The 19,216-nt window shown below is 39.5% G+C and overlaps 1 protein-coding gene across 1 annotated transcript in view; it reads left to right on the top strand.

Annotated features, from left to right (window-relative positions):
• The first annotated feature begins 602 nt into the window (after nt 1–602).
• DDX10 (DEAD-box helicase 10) overlaps nt 603–19,216 on the top strand; it is a 155,369-nt gene continuing 136,755 nt past the window's right edge. The window contains exons 1-9 of the mRNA XM_041414685.1: nt 603–848; nt 5,794–5,854; nt 6,101–6,231; nt 7,766–7,924; nt 8,379–8,499; nt 9,670–9,859; nt 11,934–12,060; nt 13,332–13,494; nt 14,737–14,821. Coding sequence (XP_041270619.1) covers nt 663–848; nt 5,794–5,854; nt 6,101–6,231; nt 7,766–7,924; nt 8,379–8,499; nt 9,670–9,859; nt 11,934–12,060; nt 13,332–13,494; nt 14,737–14,821 — 1,223 coding nt within the window. The 5' untranslated portion in view covers nt 603–662. The remainder of the gene's footprint in view (nt 849–5,793; nt 5,855–6,100; nt 6,232–7,765; nt 7,925–8,378; nt 8,500–9,669; nt 9,860–11,933; nt 12,061–13,331; nt 13,495–14,736; nt 14,822–19,216) is intronic.

Raw genomic sequence — 19,216 nt, 5'->3', positions numbered from 1 at the left:
GCTTTGGGGTGACCTAGCTGTAGCCTTCCGGTACCTGGTGGGGGCCTACGAGAAAGCTGGAGAGGGACTTTTCACAAGAACAAGTAGTGATAAAACAAGGGTGAACAGATTCAAACTAAAAGAGGGCAGGTTTAAATGAGACACTTGGAAGAAGTTCTTCACTGTCAGCGCAGTGAGGCACGGGAATAGGCTGCCCAGAGAAGCTGAGGATACCCAATCCCTGGAAGTGTCCGAGGCCAGGTTGGATGGGGCTTTGAACAACCTGGTGTAGTGAGCGGTGCCCCTGCCCACGGCAGGGAGGCTGCAACTGGATAACCTTTAAGGTCCTTTCCAACCGAATCCATTCCATGGTTTTGTGATTCCCCCACACTATCACACTGCTGAGGACAAAATTTATGCCAGCACTAATCACATATCCCGTTTCTATTAAGGCTTTATTTTGTTTTTTCCTTTCCGGTTTATAATCTCTATCACAGCGTAATTTCCTAGCAGCAGCACGAACTCATTTCGCTGAGTTACATCCCACACTCTCCACCCTGCCGGCGGCGGAGCCCGGGCCGGGGCGGTGCCTCCCGGCGGCGCGGCCCCAGTGACGCGCTCCGGCTGCGCCCGGCCCCGCCCCGGCCCGGCCGAGCGCGACCCACGCGGGGCGGCGGGGCAGCATGGGCCGGCCCGGCGGCGGTGGGGCCGCAGCGGCCGCCATGGACCCCGTGCGCAGCTTCGAGCGCTGGAAGAAGAAATACACCCGGCGGACGAAGAGGCTGCGGCTGCAGCGCAAGGAGAGGAAGAAGCCCGAGTGGCAGGTGGAGCGGGAGAACATCGGCCGCCTGGTACAGCGCTACCCCGAGGTACGGCCGGGCCGGGAGCCAGGGGCTGTGCGGGGCGGGCGCGGCGGTCTGTGAAAAAGGGGCTCCTCTCCTCGTGTGGCGTGTGTATGGATAGAAAAGGGAGGAGAGATGGTATCTGTAGGTTCTCGGCAGCGGTGGGGAGCCCCCTGGTCGGCAGGGCTGTTGGAGGTGCCCGTAGGTAAGAGGTGTGCTGGGCGGCACTGCTGTCACGAGGTCGGGATGAGGCTCTGTTGTTTTTCCCCAGGCAGAGCAGGAGGGGCCAGCAGGCGCAGTTCCAGGGATTTTGGTGAGGGTGACTGGACAGGCTGTGGAGCCGGGGACAGTGGGACCCTCGGGCAGGGGAGTGTATGGTTGGGAGGGCAGCGAGGAGGAGGCTGGAGCAGGTTGTAGCCAGGGGCGCTTGGCCCTTCTCACCAGGCAGCGTGGGTATCTCCGTGTTGGACATAGCGCACGGTTGTCTCCATAGCACGACGGGCAAGCTATCAGTATGAATGAATGTGATGTTTAGCCTCAGGTCAGGAAATAGACGTTTGAATGCGAGACCTGAAGTGAGTGGTGTTGGTTTTGTCTCTCAGAGCCCCCTGAATTTCTGCGGGAGATAGTCGGCTTTGGAAACACACTGATCAGTGGAAGCACTGTAATTGTGAATAACGGGTTAGATGCGTGCTGCCTGTGGTGCTGCTCTGCCTCCTGCCAGCTTTTGCTGAGTTTGCAGGGCAGTTGTACCCAATTGGTTATGCAGTGCTCGGCACAGCTGATGGTAATGACTTTTTGGTAGTTGTAATTTGATTGAGCAGACAGTAATGACAAGAGGTATAGAAGAAACACATCTGTTATCGTAAAGAGGTCATGTTAGGTCCATTAGTTAAGATTCAGCGAGTTAGTATTCTTGAGCTTCACTGGATCATTTGCTTTGCTGTGTGAAAACAAATGGCATGTTCCTCTACTCCTAGCCTTGGCTATGTGAATGTCTACGGATGTTTCCCTGTCACTAATGTGACTACACATGTGTCTGTTTCAGGGCATGGGTCATAGTTCTGTTTTATTGTGCAGCTTGAGGCAGCATAGGTGGGGACTGGATAGTGGAAGGTTGTGTTTCTGTGTGTTTTTGGGTGTTGAAGAAAAGAGGCTTGTAAGGTTCAGGCATGTTTCCATCAGAATTAAGAGTGAGTAAATGTATGCTTGTCTTAGGGTAGTTGTGGGGGCTCTTGGTCTCACCTCTGCTGCGGTTTTACTGTCCTTTTGCTCCAGGATTCTCTTGCCTGTGAACATATGGTTGAATGCCCACCTAACTTTCTGTCTTCAGTCCTTCAAATAGTCTTTTCTGGTCCCTGACAAGGTTTCCCCCTGGGTCTCCAGTGTTTCTTCCATATTACCGTGGATTTGGTTAAAGTAGGGAGTGGGAATTGTGAAGAAGTGCCATATGCTTGGATCATCAGCGGTCTCCAGTGAGTTCTGCATGATGCAGATCCCTCAGGGACAAGGGAAGTAGGAAGCTTTTGGGTGAGCTCCTCTCTGTGAAGAGCAGTGGCTGGGGTCTCTGGCGCACAGGCTGTGTGTGGGTTAGATTTATGTGTGCATGGAATAGTGGTAGAATGGTTGGTGGAGGCAAGATGATCCAGCTTGACCTCCTGTCCATGATTTCATGTGTGAGAATGACTGCATTGGATAAGTGGATAAGCAAGACAAAATTAATAATGAAGACTCAACCACTATACTTTGTTACTGGATTTTTTTTTCATTTGTTGACATGTGATGGCAAGCATGTGGCAGCATAGATGGAAAATGTGAGATTTAGTTTCAATGTGTCCATATAATGGGACCATTTTCTGTGTTATATGTTCATAGATGAGCTGCTTTCTTTTGATTCAGTGACTTTGTTGCCTGACTGTCGGGCCATTGATGGAAATGGTCTTTTCCAAACAGTTGTGCTCATGAAAAGCATTAACAACCTAACTGATGTGCTGGGGAGCTGTTTGTGAAAAATCCTTTCTAGTCTGCTTGGTGTCACATTAGTCGAGTTAGATCAGAATAGTGTTTGAATTATTTGAAATGAGCTGGCTGCTCTCATCTGGAGGTGATTGGAGAGAGCTCACAGTTATGGGTTCCTGTGGGATCTCAGCACATCACTGTGGATGTGCAGAGACACCAGGGGAGCCCCTGGGGGGCTCGGAAACCCTGGAATGCTGCCAAAAGGGTTTGGTGGTTGGATTTCGATCCATCAAAAGGAGAAGAACCTGTGAATGAGGAAATGAGAGCTTCTTGGGTGTGAATGATACCTTTATGGAGGGAAATATAAATTTTAGAAAAATAGGTACAGGGGGGTCATGAAGGCAAGATGGAGGATTCAGGGCGTGGTCCTGTGTTCTTCTTTCTTCTTCATGTCTTCCATTTTGTGTGGTGATGTTGGCACTTGGAGATTGGTTCATAGTGAAAGTGCACTTGTCTATAAGGATGAATAGTATTGGGAAATAAAGGTAAATATGGCACAGGTAATTTTCACTATAAAGGACACAGCCGCCCTGTGGGCGGGAGAGAGTGCACTCGACTGTCCTGCTGAGCGGACCTCGGCTGGGCAGAGAGAAAACTTTGGAGATAAGAGATAATAAACAGAACTGAAGACCGAAAATCTAAGAGTCCAGACTCATCCTTCGCAATCGCGGCCGCCCAGAACCCCCTTTCCCCGTGTCGGGGCAGAGACACATAACAGCGGACCCCGACAGGTTCCCAGCAGATAAGCAGAGATAGTAGCTTTGGACAGGGAAAAAAACTAAGTAGAAGTTGGTGGTATTTTCCACTGGTGCATGCAGATGTGGAATACAGCTATCAGAAGATCTACCTCAGATATCAGTCCTTCTTATGCCTTTCATTTGAACATGACTTGAAAATATATCAGTACCTTCGGAGTTTAAGGGTACTACAACATAACATTATTCAGCTCCTGGAAGTATGTAGGGCAGAGAAGTAATACAGGAAGGTTGTGACATGGCATTTCCCAACATTCCTTTCTGTTTTAATAGTGTTCTCACTTTTTTCCCTTGGACATCTTTGAAAATGCTAGGCTTACGCTTGTAATGATTTTTAAATTGATTTAGAGAAGTTTAAGGTAGAAGAGTGGAACAATATATGTCTTCATTTTTGATTAATACATCTGTTCTTACTGAGTCATCTAGAGTTAAAAAGAAGTTGACTTCTGAAATACTTTAATCATTTAGAACAATTTCAGATTGCTGAAATAACCTGTTTGATGTATCACAAACCTGTTAAAACCTATCCATTTAGTTGCACATAATCAATTGCATGAATTCTTTTTTGATGTTAGTAAAACGCTTTTCCCTCCTGCAGGCCTACTGTTTTTCTGTGCAGAGAGTCTCGTATCTAAAATTAACCAGAAACAGTATACATCACTGAGTTGTAAATGTTTAGCATGCAAAATAGTAAGACTGGGAATTACCAACTGAATTTGGAAGTACTTGTCAAGAATTCCAATTTATGAAAGTCAAAAAAAAGACCTTTTTTATGGTGATTCTGGTAGGATTTTTTCCCTCCTCCAAAATAATGTATGGCAAAGATTTAATTGCTCTTTTAGGACACAGTGAAAGCTTGAAATCTACCTTACAAGTGCTTGGCCTTGAAATGTGTCAAAACCAGGTTTTAATAAGGGCATTATTACCTTTTACCTGTTCTTACCTTTTATTTATAGAGATTAAAGTCGTGTTAAGTTGCTTGTCTTGATTGTACTGGAGAAAACTAGGCTGAAAAGAGTTCTGTTGTGATTTAGATGCTCTAAATAGCTATAACCTCTTATTTTTCTATCACTTTACAGGCAGAGCTTGTAAAAGGCTCGGTACTTGAAGGAGATACAAGGCTGATGTGACAGCTCAGTAGCTCTTTATCTGAAGCCTTCTCTGGAATTGTTAACACAAGATGTCAGAGGGTCTGCAGACTATTTTGCTTGGTCCCTGATTTGGGAGACTTCTGTTCAGCAGTTTGTTAGAGATAAACAACACCTGTTAGAAATGCATGAGTTGTAAGCTCCAAGTTTGACATTTAGAAATCTCAGTTTATGGATTTTAGTCAGCATGCATTCAAAGCTGTGTAGTCTAGCTTCTTTTTCAGGCTTTATAAATTCAGTAGGTTCTATTTTTTTTTTTCTTGAGTTTTGTGGGTTTTTTTCCTGCTACTATTAGCTGTGAAGCTTGCCAGTGGAAGCTGTTCACATCTGCTGCAACAGCCTTGAAAATACTACATTTTTTCCAAGAGCTCTACTTGACACCTCATTTTTGCAAATCATTGAGCAACACTTTTTACTGGGGGCTCTGTGTGTGTGTGTGTGTGTGTAATTAACAGCTCTCAAATATGGGTGCATACAGAGAACTAAGTTGGTAGGTGCCACGACAATCAACTACTTTTTTTAGTATTTTTTTTAAACCCTGTAGGACAGTTCTAAAAAATTAAATACACTGAGTGCTAGAGGTTGGTGAATCTGCTGAGCTTCAGGACACAGGTGAACTCTTCTCTTCCCAGTCAGGTAGCTGTAATATTGCTGCAGCTCTGAGTACCCAAATACACCCTGTAGCAAGGGTGAGCATATGTTCCCAGTAGATCCCTGCTGGGATTTGAAAAGGACATCTGGACTCTAGTAAGGTGGAGACCATGGGCCTCCTGGGGTCCTCTTCAGTCTAAATTTCTCAATGATTTCATGGTGATCTGAGCTTTAAATTGTGCTATTAGCCTGCATTATTCAGGTATATAATTACTTACTGAATAGTTTATGGTAAATCCAGGTTTAGATTATGTCAAACTAGTATAAATTGCCTGACTAGCTAACTTGAATCAGGTCATACTGAACAATATATTTATGTTAACACCAATTTGTAGAATGCTATTCAGTTCCTCTCTTACGGTTGGATTGTGAGCATTGATTAAAATTGTTTTGTTTCAGATAAATGCAAGTGAAATCCAAAGATTTTCAGATTTTCCATTGTCAAAGAAAACCCTAAAAGGTGAGTATAGAACTTTTCTTTGGAAAAATAATATAAGTAAAAGGGAATACCTTGTTTATCTGCATCTGAACATTTTTTTTTTTTTTAAACTAAGCTTTAGGTAAGTATTGCCATGTATAGCATTTTCTAAACAGAGCAATGCAGTTGTGGGTCAGACAAAATTGAATAGCTTTTTTTCTTTTTTCTTTTTTTTGTTCCTCTTCCCATCCCACACTCTCTCTTCTCTTTCCACCCTGCAAACACTAGGACTGCAGGAATCTCAGTATCGTGTGGTAACAGAGATACAGAGGCAAACCATAGGTTTGGCTTTACAAGGTAAAGATGTACTTGGAGCTGCAAAGACTGGATCAGGCAAAACGTTGGCTTTTATTGTTCCAGTAAGTAATTTACATCCTTCTATTTCTACTCAAACCAAGTTATCTCTGAAATACTGATGTCAGTCAGCTTACATTAGTAGTTCCTGAGAGAAAGGTTAAAATCCAGCTGATCTGTTTTAGGAAGGCCAAGATACTTAGGAATTGAATAAAGCTTCTTGAGCTTATGAAAGAAGTGTATTTTTGGTGCCCAGAATATTCTGTAATCCTTACATTAGTAGACCCTGTGTGATTTAGAAAGTGCTTTGTTTTTCTCTCAAGGATGTTTTCCTGGTGCAACTCTAGTTTTCCAGTTTTTCTGGCATTTGAAAACTAAGTGTGTGAAACAGAATGGTGATTTTCAGTTCCTTAGATTTTTTTAATGACTGGTTTTCACTCCTTTAAAATGTTAAAATTTGGACCTTATATAACAAAGGGAGCCGTAGTGATTGTGGACTTCTGTCAACTCATTGGAAATCACTTCTAGGTGCAAGCAGAAAAGTAGGATGAAAATCCCTGTAATGGATGTACATGTCTGACAGTTTTACTCAAAGCATCATGATGTGCATTTCATTTCTTCAGCTGAGATGTGTGTTTAAAGTGCCCATATAAGTGTATACAAACCCCAAAGGGTTTAAATTTTTTTTAATGGAGTTACTCTGTGTTGAACACTGTGAGAACAGTAGTAGGTGCTTTGAAAACCTCTAGTAAAGAAGATTTATACTTTATGCTGCTTTAAAAAAAAATCATAGTAGTAGAGAATAAAAAAAAAATGTAGGTGGCTTCAAAAGTCTTGTGAATTTAAGAAACAAGTGAGATTAATATTTAGAGTAGAGGTACTTAATTTTATAAACCTTATTTTAAAACCCTTTTAGAGAAGAGGGCTAAGAGAGGAGCTGAAGAGCTGAGGAGTAGAAAAAAATTAATTGTGCAAGTATGCTTACCAGCTCTCAGTATTTCAGAAGGCTTCAGATATTCATACCTGTAAGGTCCTTGTGTTAGGATTAGCTGACTAATAGGGTGTTTCTGCAGCATGAATTCATAAGAGGGGGAATAATCCTGGTATGAACTGTATGGCAACTTGAGTTGGAATGCTGTGTATATAATGTGTGGCTAATACTGCTTCATGTCTATAAGCCAGACTTAAAGCTTCAATAATTAACGTTCTTCCAGGTGCTCATTCTGTTCCTGTTCCCACAAAAGCTCAAGAGCAGGGAAATTTCTCCTATTTTTCTGTACTGATTTCTATTATCATATAAATGGCCTAATTTCCAGAATTTAGCAGAGTAGGATTAATTGTGCAGTGAAGTGTTTATGATTTCTCACCCATTACTGTCTGTCTTAGTTTGGTACTGGAGAATTTTGCTTAACAGCTAGTATCATTACCATCAGTTACAATTTATATATCATCAACTATGCAAAGTGTGCACTGATGTTTCTTCATGTCATTATTTTAATTAACGTGGCTTTGTCTTTTTTTTAATTGAACTTTGATGCCAATTTATTGCACATTTTCCTCCTGAGATTTTTGTGGTGATAACATGGTCACTTCTTTCAGGCTTTGGAACTCCTCTATCGCCAGCAGTGGACTTCAGCTGATGGCCTGGGGGTTTTGATAATCTCGCCTACCCGGGAGCTGGCATATCAAACCTTCAAGGTTCTGCGTAAAGTGGGGAAGAATCATGAGTTCTCAGCTGGCCTTATCATTGGAGGAAAGGTGTGTGTCCTCTCTTGGAGTTTGCTGTATGGAAGCATAGTTGAGTGCTTTATTAAGTGGTAGTTAAGGAAGGAAACCCTGGGCTTGAAGAGTCAAGGAGGAGAGTGGTTAATGGGAACCTATCAGTGACCCACTGTTTTCTCAAGTGTATTCTGTGTCTTTTCTGAAGCTTTTTGATGTATATTTAAAGTCTTTGCAGTGTCCATGACTGGACGGACCTTCCTGCCAAGTCTTCCAGGACTATCCTGTTAATTTAAATTACTCTGAAATACCTTTTCCTCAAGCCAGAGATGTGAGCCTACTGAAGAAATAGTGATATAGCTGTGGGAAGAGGAAAGCTGCTCCTTGTTTATTCTTTCTAAGAGCTGTTAATAGGTTAAACTGGCCTGACTGTCTCTGGTACTGGACTTCTAGTCTGAACAACTAGAGCTGAGATGAATTAACTCAATTTCAGGATCTGAAGGAAGAGTCTGAAAGAATCCACCACATAAATATGCTAATTTGCACTCCAGGACGGCTTTTACAACACATGGATGAAACATCATACTTCTATGCATCTGATCTGCAAATGTTGAGTAAGTATTTTAAGTACTTGAAAGTACTCGGGAATATATTGTAACAGCTCATGATTGTGTGCAGCACTTCCTTGCATAAAAAGTTTATTCTTGTCCTGTTAATGTAGATGAAATGGCATTTTAACTTGCACAAGTTCAAATTAAATTAGAAAACAGCAAAACCCCTTTCTTGTGTGTATTTTCTCTGAAGCAGTTGCTGAGCATGCCGTCCCTAGGATGATAAGAGCAAACAAGCAGGGGATTTAGTAAGGAACCCAAACCCCAATGTAGTGCCCTGTATAATCTTTAACATTTGTCTTTACTAATGCTAAACTTACCTGTCTGGCTATGGCTCTTGTGTCTTTCCTGACATGGTAATCAACTAGCTATATAGCATATCCATTTCAGTGTGTGTATTTTGGACCAGTTCTAGAAAACATTTTCTTTGTGTTTTAAGACAGATTTCCATCCTTTTATTCTTTTGTTTGCATTGTTAACATTGTTTGTTTTCATCTTTCCAGCCTGAACAAAAATTTTCAGTGTAATGAAAAGGTTTGCCTGCTTCTAAGAACTGCATAATCTTTAGCATAGCTTGAGGAATTTAGAAGCAATTAAGAAGCTAATGAAGCTGATAAAATGTGAAATTATGCTTGCTACACTTAGTACAATTCATGGCAGTTAGACAAGAATTGCATTAAATGTAGGCTTTTTTAAAGCTTTGTCTCCATGGTACTCGGTTTATACCCCATATTTCAATGGTAAATTCAGCTTAGGTACAGGAGAGTGTTTTGCTCTGTCACAAATACTACAACACTGTTTTACGTTCTGTTCTTCTATTTCAGTAAAAGGACAGGGAGTTGTTTGCAAATTGCCAAACTGTTCACTTGAGATGCTGATCTTTTTGCATCTGCACGTGAAACTGAGGGCTGTAGTGCATAGATTATGGGAAATGCCATGATTTCTGTTGCAAGTGTTTTTAGAAGCGTGTTTTATGAAATACAGGGATATCTAAAGAGATCCCTGTCATGTACAGTAGTTAATTTAATCTCTGCATTTTAAGTACAGATAGAATTTTGTGCTATGTGGATTTAATGTAGAGTTTTTTAATAAGTAAATCTAAAACCTAAATTAAATCTAAAAACTAAATTAATTAAATCTAAAATAAATTATCAAATTTATCTTCCAATCCAGTTCTTGATGAAGCTGACAGAATTCTAGACATGGGGTTTGCTGATACAATGAATGCAATCATAGAAAATCTACCTAAGAAACGCCAGACCTTGCTTTTTTCTGCAACACAAACAAAATCCGTGAAGGATCTTGCACGGCTGAGTCTGAAAGATCCAGAATATGTTTGGGTTCATGAGAAAGCCAAATTCAGGTATGTTGGGATTGGTTTTTTTTCCCCTGGGGAGGGTTAGATAGTGATCCCTGCTACTGCTACTGTGACAGTTCCCTGAACTGCTACTGTGACAGTTCACAACCCTGAATCAGAGGTTGCATTGTGCATCCATCACTGGATCATGTCTGATCCTGCTGTGTGCCTTCCTGAAAGCAAGGAATTTCCAAATAAGGGGACTAGTACTGACTGAATCACTACAGGGAGACTGAACCTGTGCTTGTCTTGACTCCTTAGGCAGCTTCTCAGCCTGGAAATTTTTTTCCTCAGGAGGAAGCTGCAGAGTGGATTATAGCCAGTGTGCTGGGTCTAGCAGCACTCCGTTCTGAGTAACTCCTTTTCTGCTATTCCACTTCCTTGCCTCCCGCATGTATGTGCTTACTGTGCAAAACCAGCACAGATACAGTTTGTCTGTGTGCCATTTGTAAATCCAGATTTCCAAGGACGTGCTTTCCACTTGGGAAAGTGCAGAATGGCAGTCTTGTTTGTGTATTCAGTATTAGGAGCCCAAAAGAAAGCACGTGCTGTTAGTTGACGTGCAGTCCTGTTAGTCCCGTGGCTTCCTGATGTGCTGCGTTTTCTGTGCATGTTTAGGGCTCTGGTCCTGTGTGCACAAGATAGATTTGTCCTGCCCTACAGTTTGGAGTAGGATGGGAGGCCCTTGCTGGAAGGGAAGTATGTGGTGTGCCATGCTCAGAAAATGTAATGTATCAGTAAATGAATGTTGCTTTTTGGCACATAATTTTCTTTTGAAATCGAAATGAAGAATGTTATTTTGCATTTCTGTGGGCTCGATCATCTGAGTGTCAAGTTACTTATGAGCATGGATGATTCTTTTTCTGCTCTTCTATGAAATATGCATATATTTCCATATGTTAGATGCCGGAGAAAGGTGAAGCACAGAGATAAAAGTGGCTTTTCTAGGAGCAAACAAGAAATCATCAGGAAAATGCATGGCAGAACCACATTGAATCTTGAAGAAGTTTTTACTATTTGATTTGATTATCTTTGTATTGTACTTAAAATACCTTTTTTAATCAGTAGTACTGTCAAAGGCATCTCAAATAAACATGATTGCCAGAAAGAAAAAGTGTGGTTAATACCCTCTTATCAGAAGAGAATGTACAAGCCTTGTATGGAGTCTTCATTTTGGCAAGTATCTATTTCACAGATCTCCCATGTTTGGTGAAGTCTATTTTAAAGTGCATTTAATTTTTCTAAGTATTGGGAGAATGCAATTAGATAACAAACCAAATTAAAAGAAAGGCAGGTATTAATTTGTTTTAGAGTTTACTGCCTTAGGTTATTGCCTTATAAAAGCAATTTCCTCTGAAGGATGTAGAAAGCAAAAAGTGCTGTGGCGTAATTCAAATTAAATAGCAGAATAAAAACTGGAGGAGTCTCTTGTAATTTCATCCTCCCAAGTGACCACCTTTAGAAAGGTAATTTTGAATTCACACAGTCTGTTTAAGGTGAAGTAGAGGGACTGTAAGAGATGAGCATTTAGATGTGTTTCAAGGGCAAATATCCCAATTTTTTTTTTTGTTTAATTTCTGCTTTTAAGAACAGAAATGTGAGTTCAGATGACAGTTCAGAGCTTTAGAAAGTTGCTTTGCATCTCAGTGCAATCAGCAGAAGTACATCAGTGCTCTCTTTTTGTGCATGATTAGACTTTGCTTTGACATTGCCTTAAGCACAAATGATGCTTTAATAGGACTAATAGACAAAATTGCATTTTAAATCAAGGCAATTTGAATGTTGCTGCTCAGACATGGAAAGTTTGCCTTGCTGGAAGTAAATGAGTTTAGAAGTAATGTCAAAAGTCATCTGTCCCTCCCCACTGGCTTTTAATAAGGGAATTGATGTAGCTTTCAAATGAAGCTGATAAGACTTGTTTCTCGAAGTGGGAGTTTTCCAGCCTGATTCCTTTTCTTTTCTCCTTTTTCTGAGTGTGTATAAGACACTCTTGGCTTGAAAGAAAGGTGAGGCATTTCTGTGATTTATATAAATGTACTTTTTAAATGTGGTTTTGGTTTTTTTTCTTTTCCTTCTTTAGTACCCCAGCAACTTTGGATCAGAACTATGTTGTCTGTGAGCTTCAGCAAAAAGTAAACATGCTATACTCTTTCCTGAGAACTCATTTGAAAAAGAAGAGCATTGTGTTTTTTGCAAGCTGTAAAGAGGTATGTTTTTTTATTTCCCTCCTTCTGCCCCAGAATTTAAAAGCTGATAAAGTGAAGATATTCATATAGATATTAATGCATCAGAGAGGTGAGATTGTGGACTAATTTGCAACAGAAAGTTGGAGGAACAAAACATCACCTACTGCTGCATGTCATTCAGGACCTGGCTTTGAGGCCGTTCAATGACCCAGGCTCAATGCAGGAAGGTTCTGGAGACCTGAGTGTTCTCAGCCATTTTGGTGGTCTGTTATAAATGAATGCTAAAAGTTAATGTCCAGCTACTTCAATTCTGTCTTTTGACATGTTTCATAGCTACCTTACAAAGTATTTCAGTAATTGTTCTTGCTCTCCTTACAAGCTTTTAAATGTGCCTGTTTGAGAAGGTGTGATTGTGAAATAGTACTGGCAAAGGTTTTTCTTCCATAGCAAGTAATCCTTTAAATACCTGCTTGTGTAAGTGTCCTGGGACCACTCTGTTGAAGCTATTTGCAGGTCTTTCTTTGGCACAGGTGTTTGTACCTATAACTACTGCATGTATCAATTATTTTGCAGTGCAAAACTTGCTTGCTAGTGTAATACAAGGATAGTATTTTACAATAGACCATTTTACAATGGCCTAGTAAATATTCATTGCAAATCTTTCACCTGTGCAAGAGGTTGGATGCAATGTTTTTGTTGTTCTGCAGCTGACTGGTGAGTACATTGAAGTGGTCAGCTGTGATGTAAAGAAATTCTTGGAGCTGCAGCTGTTCTGCAATATACACAATTTATGTAACTACTTTCTTAAAAAGATGCTAGGTAGCTGCCTGCTGTAAAACAGTGCTGCATCATGGGTACTGTAGGTAAGAGTAAACAGGCTGATTTTACAAGAGAACCTGTTGACACTTGAAATAGTAAACTGAGACTGTAGGCTGATTTGAGTTGCAGGTATAAAACACAACACCCCTCCAGTACTGTCTAAAAGAAGTGCTTCTGGTGGACTTTCATACTTTGGTCCTTTGTGTACTGCCGGCGTACTCACGTCCCAAATTGTTCTTGCTGTTACCTACTCTGGTTTCATTTAGGAAATGCCATCAAAAGGCATGGCAGTCTTTTTCCACAGTTGTTTTTGTCTTTCGACCTGGTTGTGTAACAAGGTCTCAACATCTTTTTTCTCTGATGTGGAGAAAACTTTATTTGATGTGCAATTTCCTTTGCTATATACACTGTATATGATCTTAAAATGTTTAACAGTGCATGGTGATTCTTCTCTCCCTTGATTTGTTGGGTAGGTTCAGTATCTGTTCAGAGTGTTCTGTAAGCTTCAGCCTGGTCTTCCTGTCCTGGCCCTCCATGGCAAGCAGCAGCAGATGAAGAGAATGGAAGTCTACACTTGTTTTGTTCGGAAAAAGGCAGCAGTGCTTTTCGCTACAGATATCGCAGCTCGTGGCCTGGGTAGGTACCCGCAGGAGCAGCAGCTAAACCTGTTGAGGTTTTATAAGACTTTATACTTTGAAGACTGACCCAGTTTTTGAAAAATGAAGCTGTAGTTTGCTTAGGAGCTCAAAATAGAGATGCTTCTTAGAGTTTTGCTTTCTTTACTGAAGCAGCCCATTTCATCTGTTCTTAGATTTTCTTTTTATCCCAGAGAAATATGTGGTAGGTAAACAGTGATATATGAGTGATGTGTTTGTTTACTACATGTTGTAAGGCAAGATTCCAGCAGTTTTTAAGTATTTCTGATATGCTTGTATCCTGTGGGTTATTTCAAAGGATATGAAAAATTGCTAACCTACTGGTACGTGGAAATGGAAACCTGAAATTTTCATGTCTGATAGATGAGTGGCATTATAGGATTGTACTGATAAGGAGACAGAAAAATAAATGAGGGTAAAATTTTTTTCCTTTTAGTTCTTGGAGGCACACAAGACTTTTCAGGAGTCCAGTCATTCCTTGAGATAGCAAACTCTGTTGTCCAAAATGTGAGGTTTTGTCAGTATGTTACAAAAAGAAAGAAGGTGCTTTACAAGCAGAAGTCAGGAATAAAAACTGGTTCTCGTACCTTCCACACTGCTGAAATCTAATTTGGGTATGATTAGTTTTGTTTAGAGTGTAGGTATAATTCTGGAATACAGTATAGCTGCAGATTTAGTTTCAGTGCAAAGCATGCTGCTGCTGAGTGAGGTGCAGCAGTTAGAAAATGCTTATTATTAATACCATTCACAGTCAAGGTTGGCTTTTGTCAGGCTTGGTCACCTCCTCCCATCTTTAAGAGGGGCTATTGTATTTTTGTATGTGACAGCTGAAGTGATGCAGTCTCACCACAGCTAACTTCAGACCCCAGTGGCGTAGCATATTAACAGTGAGGATTAAAAGTGGGTCAGATATTGTTGTATAATTGTTAACCATAGAGTGTTTTATCATCTGTGTGACACAAAGCATGTCTATTCTTGTCAAGTGTGAAATTATGTTCCATTCATTGCACTGTCATAATTTAGGAAGTGAACATACAATTAATTTAACTTTCTTTGATGAAGAGAATGATTGTTTATGTATGCTAATGAATGCAACATTTCGGAGGTTGCACCTAATGTCTGTAAATGGGTCCAAGTGATGGTTCTTACTGGAATTAATGCTCTTGCATAGGGGGGTTTTGAGTCCAGTGAACTTACTTTTTGTATTTTTTTCTTTACACAGATTTTCCAGCAGTGAATTGGGTCATTCAGTTTGATTGTCCAGAAGATGCAAACACATATATCCACAGAGTGGGAAGGACAGCCAGGTTTGTTTTCACTTTTCATTAGTATTTTAATGTTTAAAACAAGATCTCTGTAGGGACAGATCACTGGCTAAAGACTCACTTGAAAAACATTAAGGTATAAATTAGAAAGAAAAATCACTAAAAGACCATTTTGATTAGTTAGGAGTAACGATTTGACTTAATAATTTCTTAATGAGCTTCAGAGAGTTGTTACAGCCGACAAAAATATCCCTTATTATTCCATCTGATTAGGGATGATTAATAGAGGAAATGGAAAACCTTCTTCCCTTGGCAGGATTACCTCAAAGGATGAGTTGCATGTGTTTGTGGGTGGAAAAGCTTGTTTTGCTACTGACATTTGCAGATAAATAATGTTTTAGACTGTGGATCCAATTTCTTTGTGAAGACTCTTCAAAAGAATGGAGCTAGTTCTTCTTATTTTAATTTGGGAGGAAGGAATCAAATGTTAATTACAGGTTAAATTTTTAATTTTCTGAGTATTTTGTGGAATTATGTACTTAAGCATAGCTTTAGTTAAAATATTTGTGGCTAAGCCTTTATGATGGAATGGAGTTAACCAGATCCACTGTTGTAAACCAGGTCCTTCATCTCTGAAGTAGATGTTAAGTGAAACAGAAGCTGTTACTGCATATAATTCGGGAGATCAAAAACCTCATGCAATTATCTGAAGGATGAAATGTGAGGCATAGCATTATATCTTGTCTCTAATTTAATTTGTTTGTAGTAAAGCTTGCAATATAGGCAGTTGTCAAACCTAATGACAGAGCAGTTGCTTAGAATAGGATTTCAACACTATAAGAATTTGAGATCTGTGTTCCTACATCAGAAGGCTGTAAATTTTGGTGACTGTACCATGGGCACAAAGAGCACTTCCAGCACTCTTTCAAAATGTAGATGTTTTAGCCATGTTTTCATTGTAATTGGAAATATTTCTGCCCCATTCTGTCTCTCTGCTCTCAGTTTTCTGGTCTTCTATGGTAGAAGGGAATGATAAATTTTTAAATGGCTTTGAAAAACACCTGTCAATGAACAAAGTCAGTAAGTGTTGTATATAATTAGATAAAACACATAGCTATTTTGCGAATTTAAAATTTAGATGTAATCTTATGCATACCAATTGAGAGAAAAGCATATAGGCGTTGTTAGAGTTCTGTAATATTTTCTTTTTTCTCTTTCTTTGTTTTTTTAATCCTGTGTGGCTTCCACGGAAGGCTTGTAATTTTGTCTTTATGGCATACTGTCATCATGGAAGCAAAACAATGTATTTGGCACAATGTTTAATTGGCAGGGTTTAGGATATTGGTTGAGCTCTTTCTGAGCTGTGTCACTCAGTAAAGCACCTCCCTGGAGTTGTAATCCTCAGGCCTTTTCCCAATTCTCATTAGGAGCTGAGAAGAGCTATTTTAACTAAGTTTAGCATGGGGAAACAGCTCTAAAGAGGTGCCAAGTCAAAGAACTCCTCTTTGTCAGAATGCTTTTATTCAAATGTCTTCTGAGAGGACTTTAGCCTGGCGACCTTAAGGGTCTGTCTTCAGTGGCCTCTTAAGTACAGCCTTCTGTGATTGCTGGAGGGACAGATTTGGACAGAAAATTGGGGCAGGGTGTCTGTTTCAGGGACTGTGGGTTGTGCTGGACGCCTTACTGGGATGTAGATTACATTTCCTTCTAAGTCAGTTTTTCAGTGGGGAGATCTTATGGAAATTGGGAGTACATCTGCGCAAGTTGTGTGAGCTGGAGGGTGTTGACTGACAGTGGAAAAGAAAGCTTTTCTGTAGGAAAAGCTTCATGGATATTTTCTGTTTCCTAATCTCATGCAAGGATCAGCAGGTTCTGCCTATACTGGATATTCATTTTTAAGAAACATACAGGCTGTCTCCATCCTTAAGGTAAAAAAGTCCTGGAAGGAAACTTGTTTAGGAATCTTAATAGCATTAAATAAATCTTTGAAAATAAAACAAGGGAGATGTCTAATAATTTTAAGTAAATACTGTGCAATAAGTAAATATGCTAGTGCAGTTTTTGATGTGGGTAATTGAGAATGTACTTCTCATTGAAATCTGAGTGTTGAGTAGAAAGCTTTTTTTGTTTTCAGTAGCTACGCTTCATATGAGAAGCTCGTGTTTCTTCTGGAAACTTGATAAAAATGAACTGAACTGCAATTTAGTAGTCCTCATTAATGAGGTTAGAGATAATTACAAATTTTCATGGGTTATGAGAATATAATTGCATAGAATGAAAGCTAAATTAAATATCTCATCTAATTAAAGGGCTGTGTTAAACTGTAATTAAAACTGGGATGCCAAATACTGTTTACTTTTGAAGTCAAATTATTTTGTTATATGAAAGTAAATATGAAAGGAGAGAAAATATGTTGGGGAAGGGGCTGGTTTTCCATGTATGTGTGGGAACACACACACCTTACAATTTTGCAAAGCTTGATCTAAGACAAGAGGTAACAGTTTAAGTGGATAAGGCCACTGTGTTCCCTAAGAAACGTTTCATTTACATTTTACTCTGCTGAAGAACATAAATTGCAACTCCTGCATTTTTGATTTATGGTTAAGGAAGATCAAGAAAATCTGGGTATAATCCAATAATGCTTTTACTTTGTAGTAGAACTGACATATATTGAGTGGGGTTTTTTTTAATAAACTTGATAGGTATGCTACAATTAGAGTGACTAGAAGCTGTTTCTTCCAGTTGCTTTCAAAGTCTTAAGTAGTTCACCGACAGATGTTCCAAAATACTGACAATATCATGGGCAGTCCAATAAATACTTTGGTGTTATTTTTGCCACACAATTTCTTAGAAAAGTCAGTGGTTTAAAACACTAGATTACAGTGTTTCCTGCGGGATTTAGTTTCAAAAACTCTGAATAAAAGCTGCTTGTAGCAATTGCCTACAAAACTAATTTCTTCTGGCTTTTAATTTCTATTGATGCCTTCTGTTCTGTAACCTATGAAGCCTACAGTTGAAAGTATTCTTTGACGAATTTTGTGAAAGAAGGTACAGTGCCACTAGGGGACAGCAGAAGATAATAATTTTGAGGCACCCTGATGCTCATTTTTTTCCCCAGCTGTTTTTCCAAACATAATGTCTAAGTTGGGGGCATTAAAAAAGTCTATAGGGATATTTTTTTTCCAGTCATGATTGCACTGGTGAGACAAGACACCAAAAAGTTTATTTTATCTTTCTGATAATGCCTAACTACCTTCAATTTTGGACATACCTATATTCTGGCAAGTCTCAGTAATTAATTTCTTTTTTTCCTGACATTGCATTTATCCCTCCACTTAATGTTTAATTTTTTTTTTTTTTTTTTTTTTTTTTTTTTTTTTTTTTTTTTTTTTTTTGCTTGAGAAGCGACTATTAAAAACTGCTGCTTGAGTTTAGTGATTTTCATGTCAGGAGTCTTTTTTTTAAAGGCATTGGCACTGGAATGTTAAACAGAATAAGTATTTTTGTTCTGCAGTTTTTATCTGTGGTATGTCTGGAGCTATGTATGATTTAGGTCTGGTTCAGACTTCTGATGGTATTTAATCCAGTCTAGTTGGCTAGCTTTCTTAGGTGCTTACACTGACTTAGGAAAGTAATTGTAATTTTGTTGTTGTCAATAAACAGTGTGCGTGCAGGCATGCTTATTTTCTTTTAGTAAATTATATTTCTGAAAACAAATGGAGCAATAAAACTCCATCTTCCCAAAGCAGAATACTCTGTTACCTGCCATTTTTGTAGTGGCTGGTATGATGATTATACCAAAAGAGGTATGACTAAAGGCGTTTAAGAAGAATGTGTATTTTGATTCTTTTTGAGTACCGGAGAACACAGATCCCTGACAAATTATGGACAGGTGAAAGGGGCAGGGTGATAGAATGATCTTACACTGTCATCTAGTATAAGCTTTAAAGCTCAGTAATGCTCACTGGGGCTCTCCTTAAGGAATTGCACATTATATGTGTGAAAATGAGACTAATAAGCCTTAAGTAATGTGACAATAAAGCATTTAAAAATGTGAGTGACTTAATAGTATATTTTTCAATAGTGGAAGCTTGATTTTTATTTCTTTTTTTAACTGGGAAAAATATTTCAGGGTTGTGTGTCTTGGGTTCTGAATAATGAGGACAGCCAAGATGACAACTCCTTGTTTTGATTATTTTTCTATTTTTATTTTAAGACCCACTGAAACACTTTGAATGTTGTTTAAAAATAAATTCTGTATTACGACCATCTCATATTATATTGCAGTCAAGTCATCATCCTAACTCAAGTTAAGTAAAAATAGCTGCCAGTGGAGGTCACAAGACATTGTTGGCACCACATTTAACTTGGAATTCACTTTATTAAATTCTCTAAAATTGAACACTGTATCCTAGCTACATTCTTGACAGTGGGCTC

The sequence above is a fragment of the Onychostruthus taczanowskii genome, unplaced genomic scaffold (genome assembly GCF_017590055.1).
Source record: "Onychostruthus taczanowskii isolate IOZ18803 unplaced genomic scaffold, ASM1759005v1 scaffold105, whole genome shotgun sequence".
NCBI lineage: Eukaryota > Metazoa > Chordata > Aves > Passeriformes > Passeridae > Onychostruthus > Onychostruthus taczanowskii.
The sequence above is the reverse complement of the archived record's forward strand: the minus strand, read 5'-3'. Positions and strand labels throughout refer to the sequence as shown.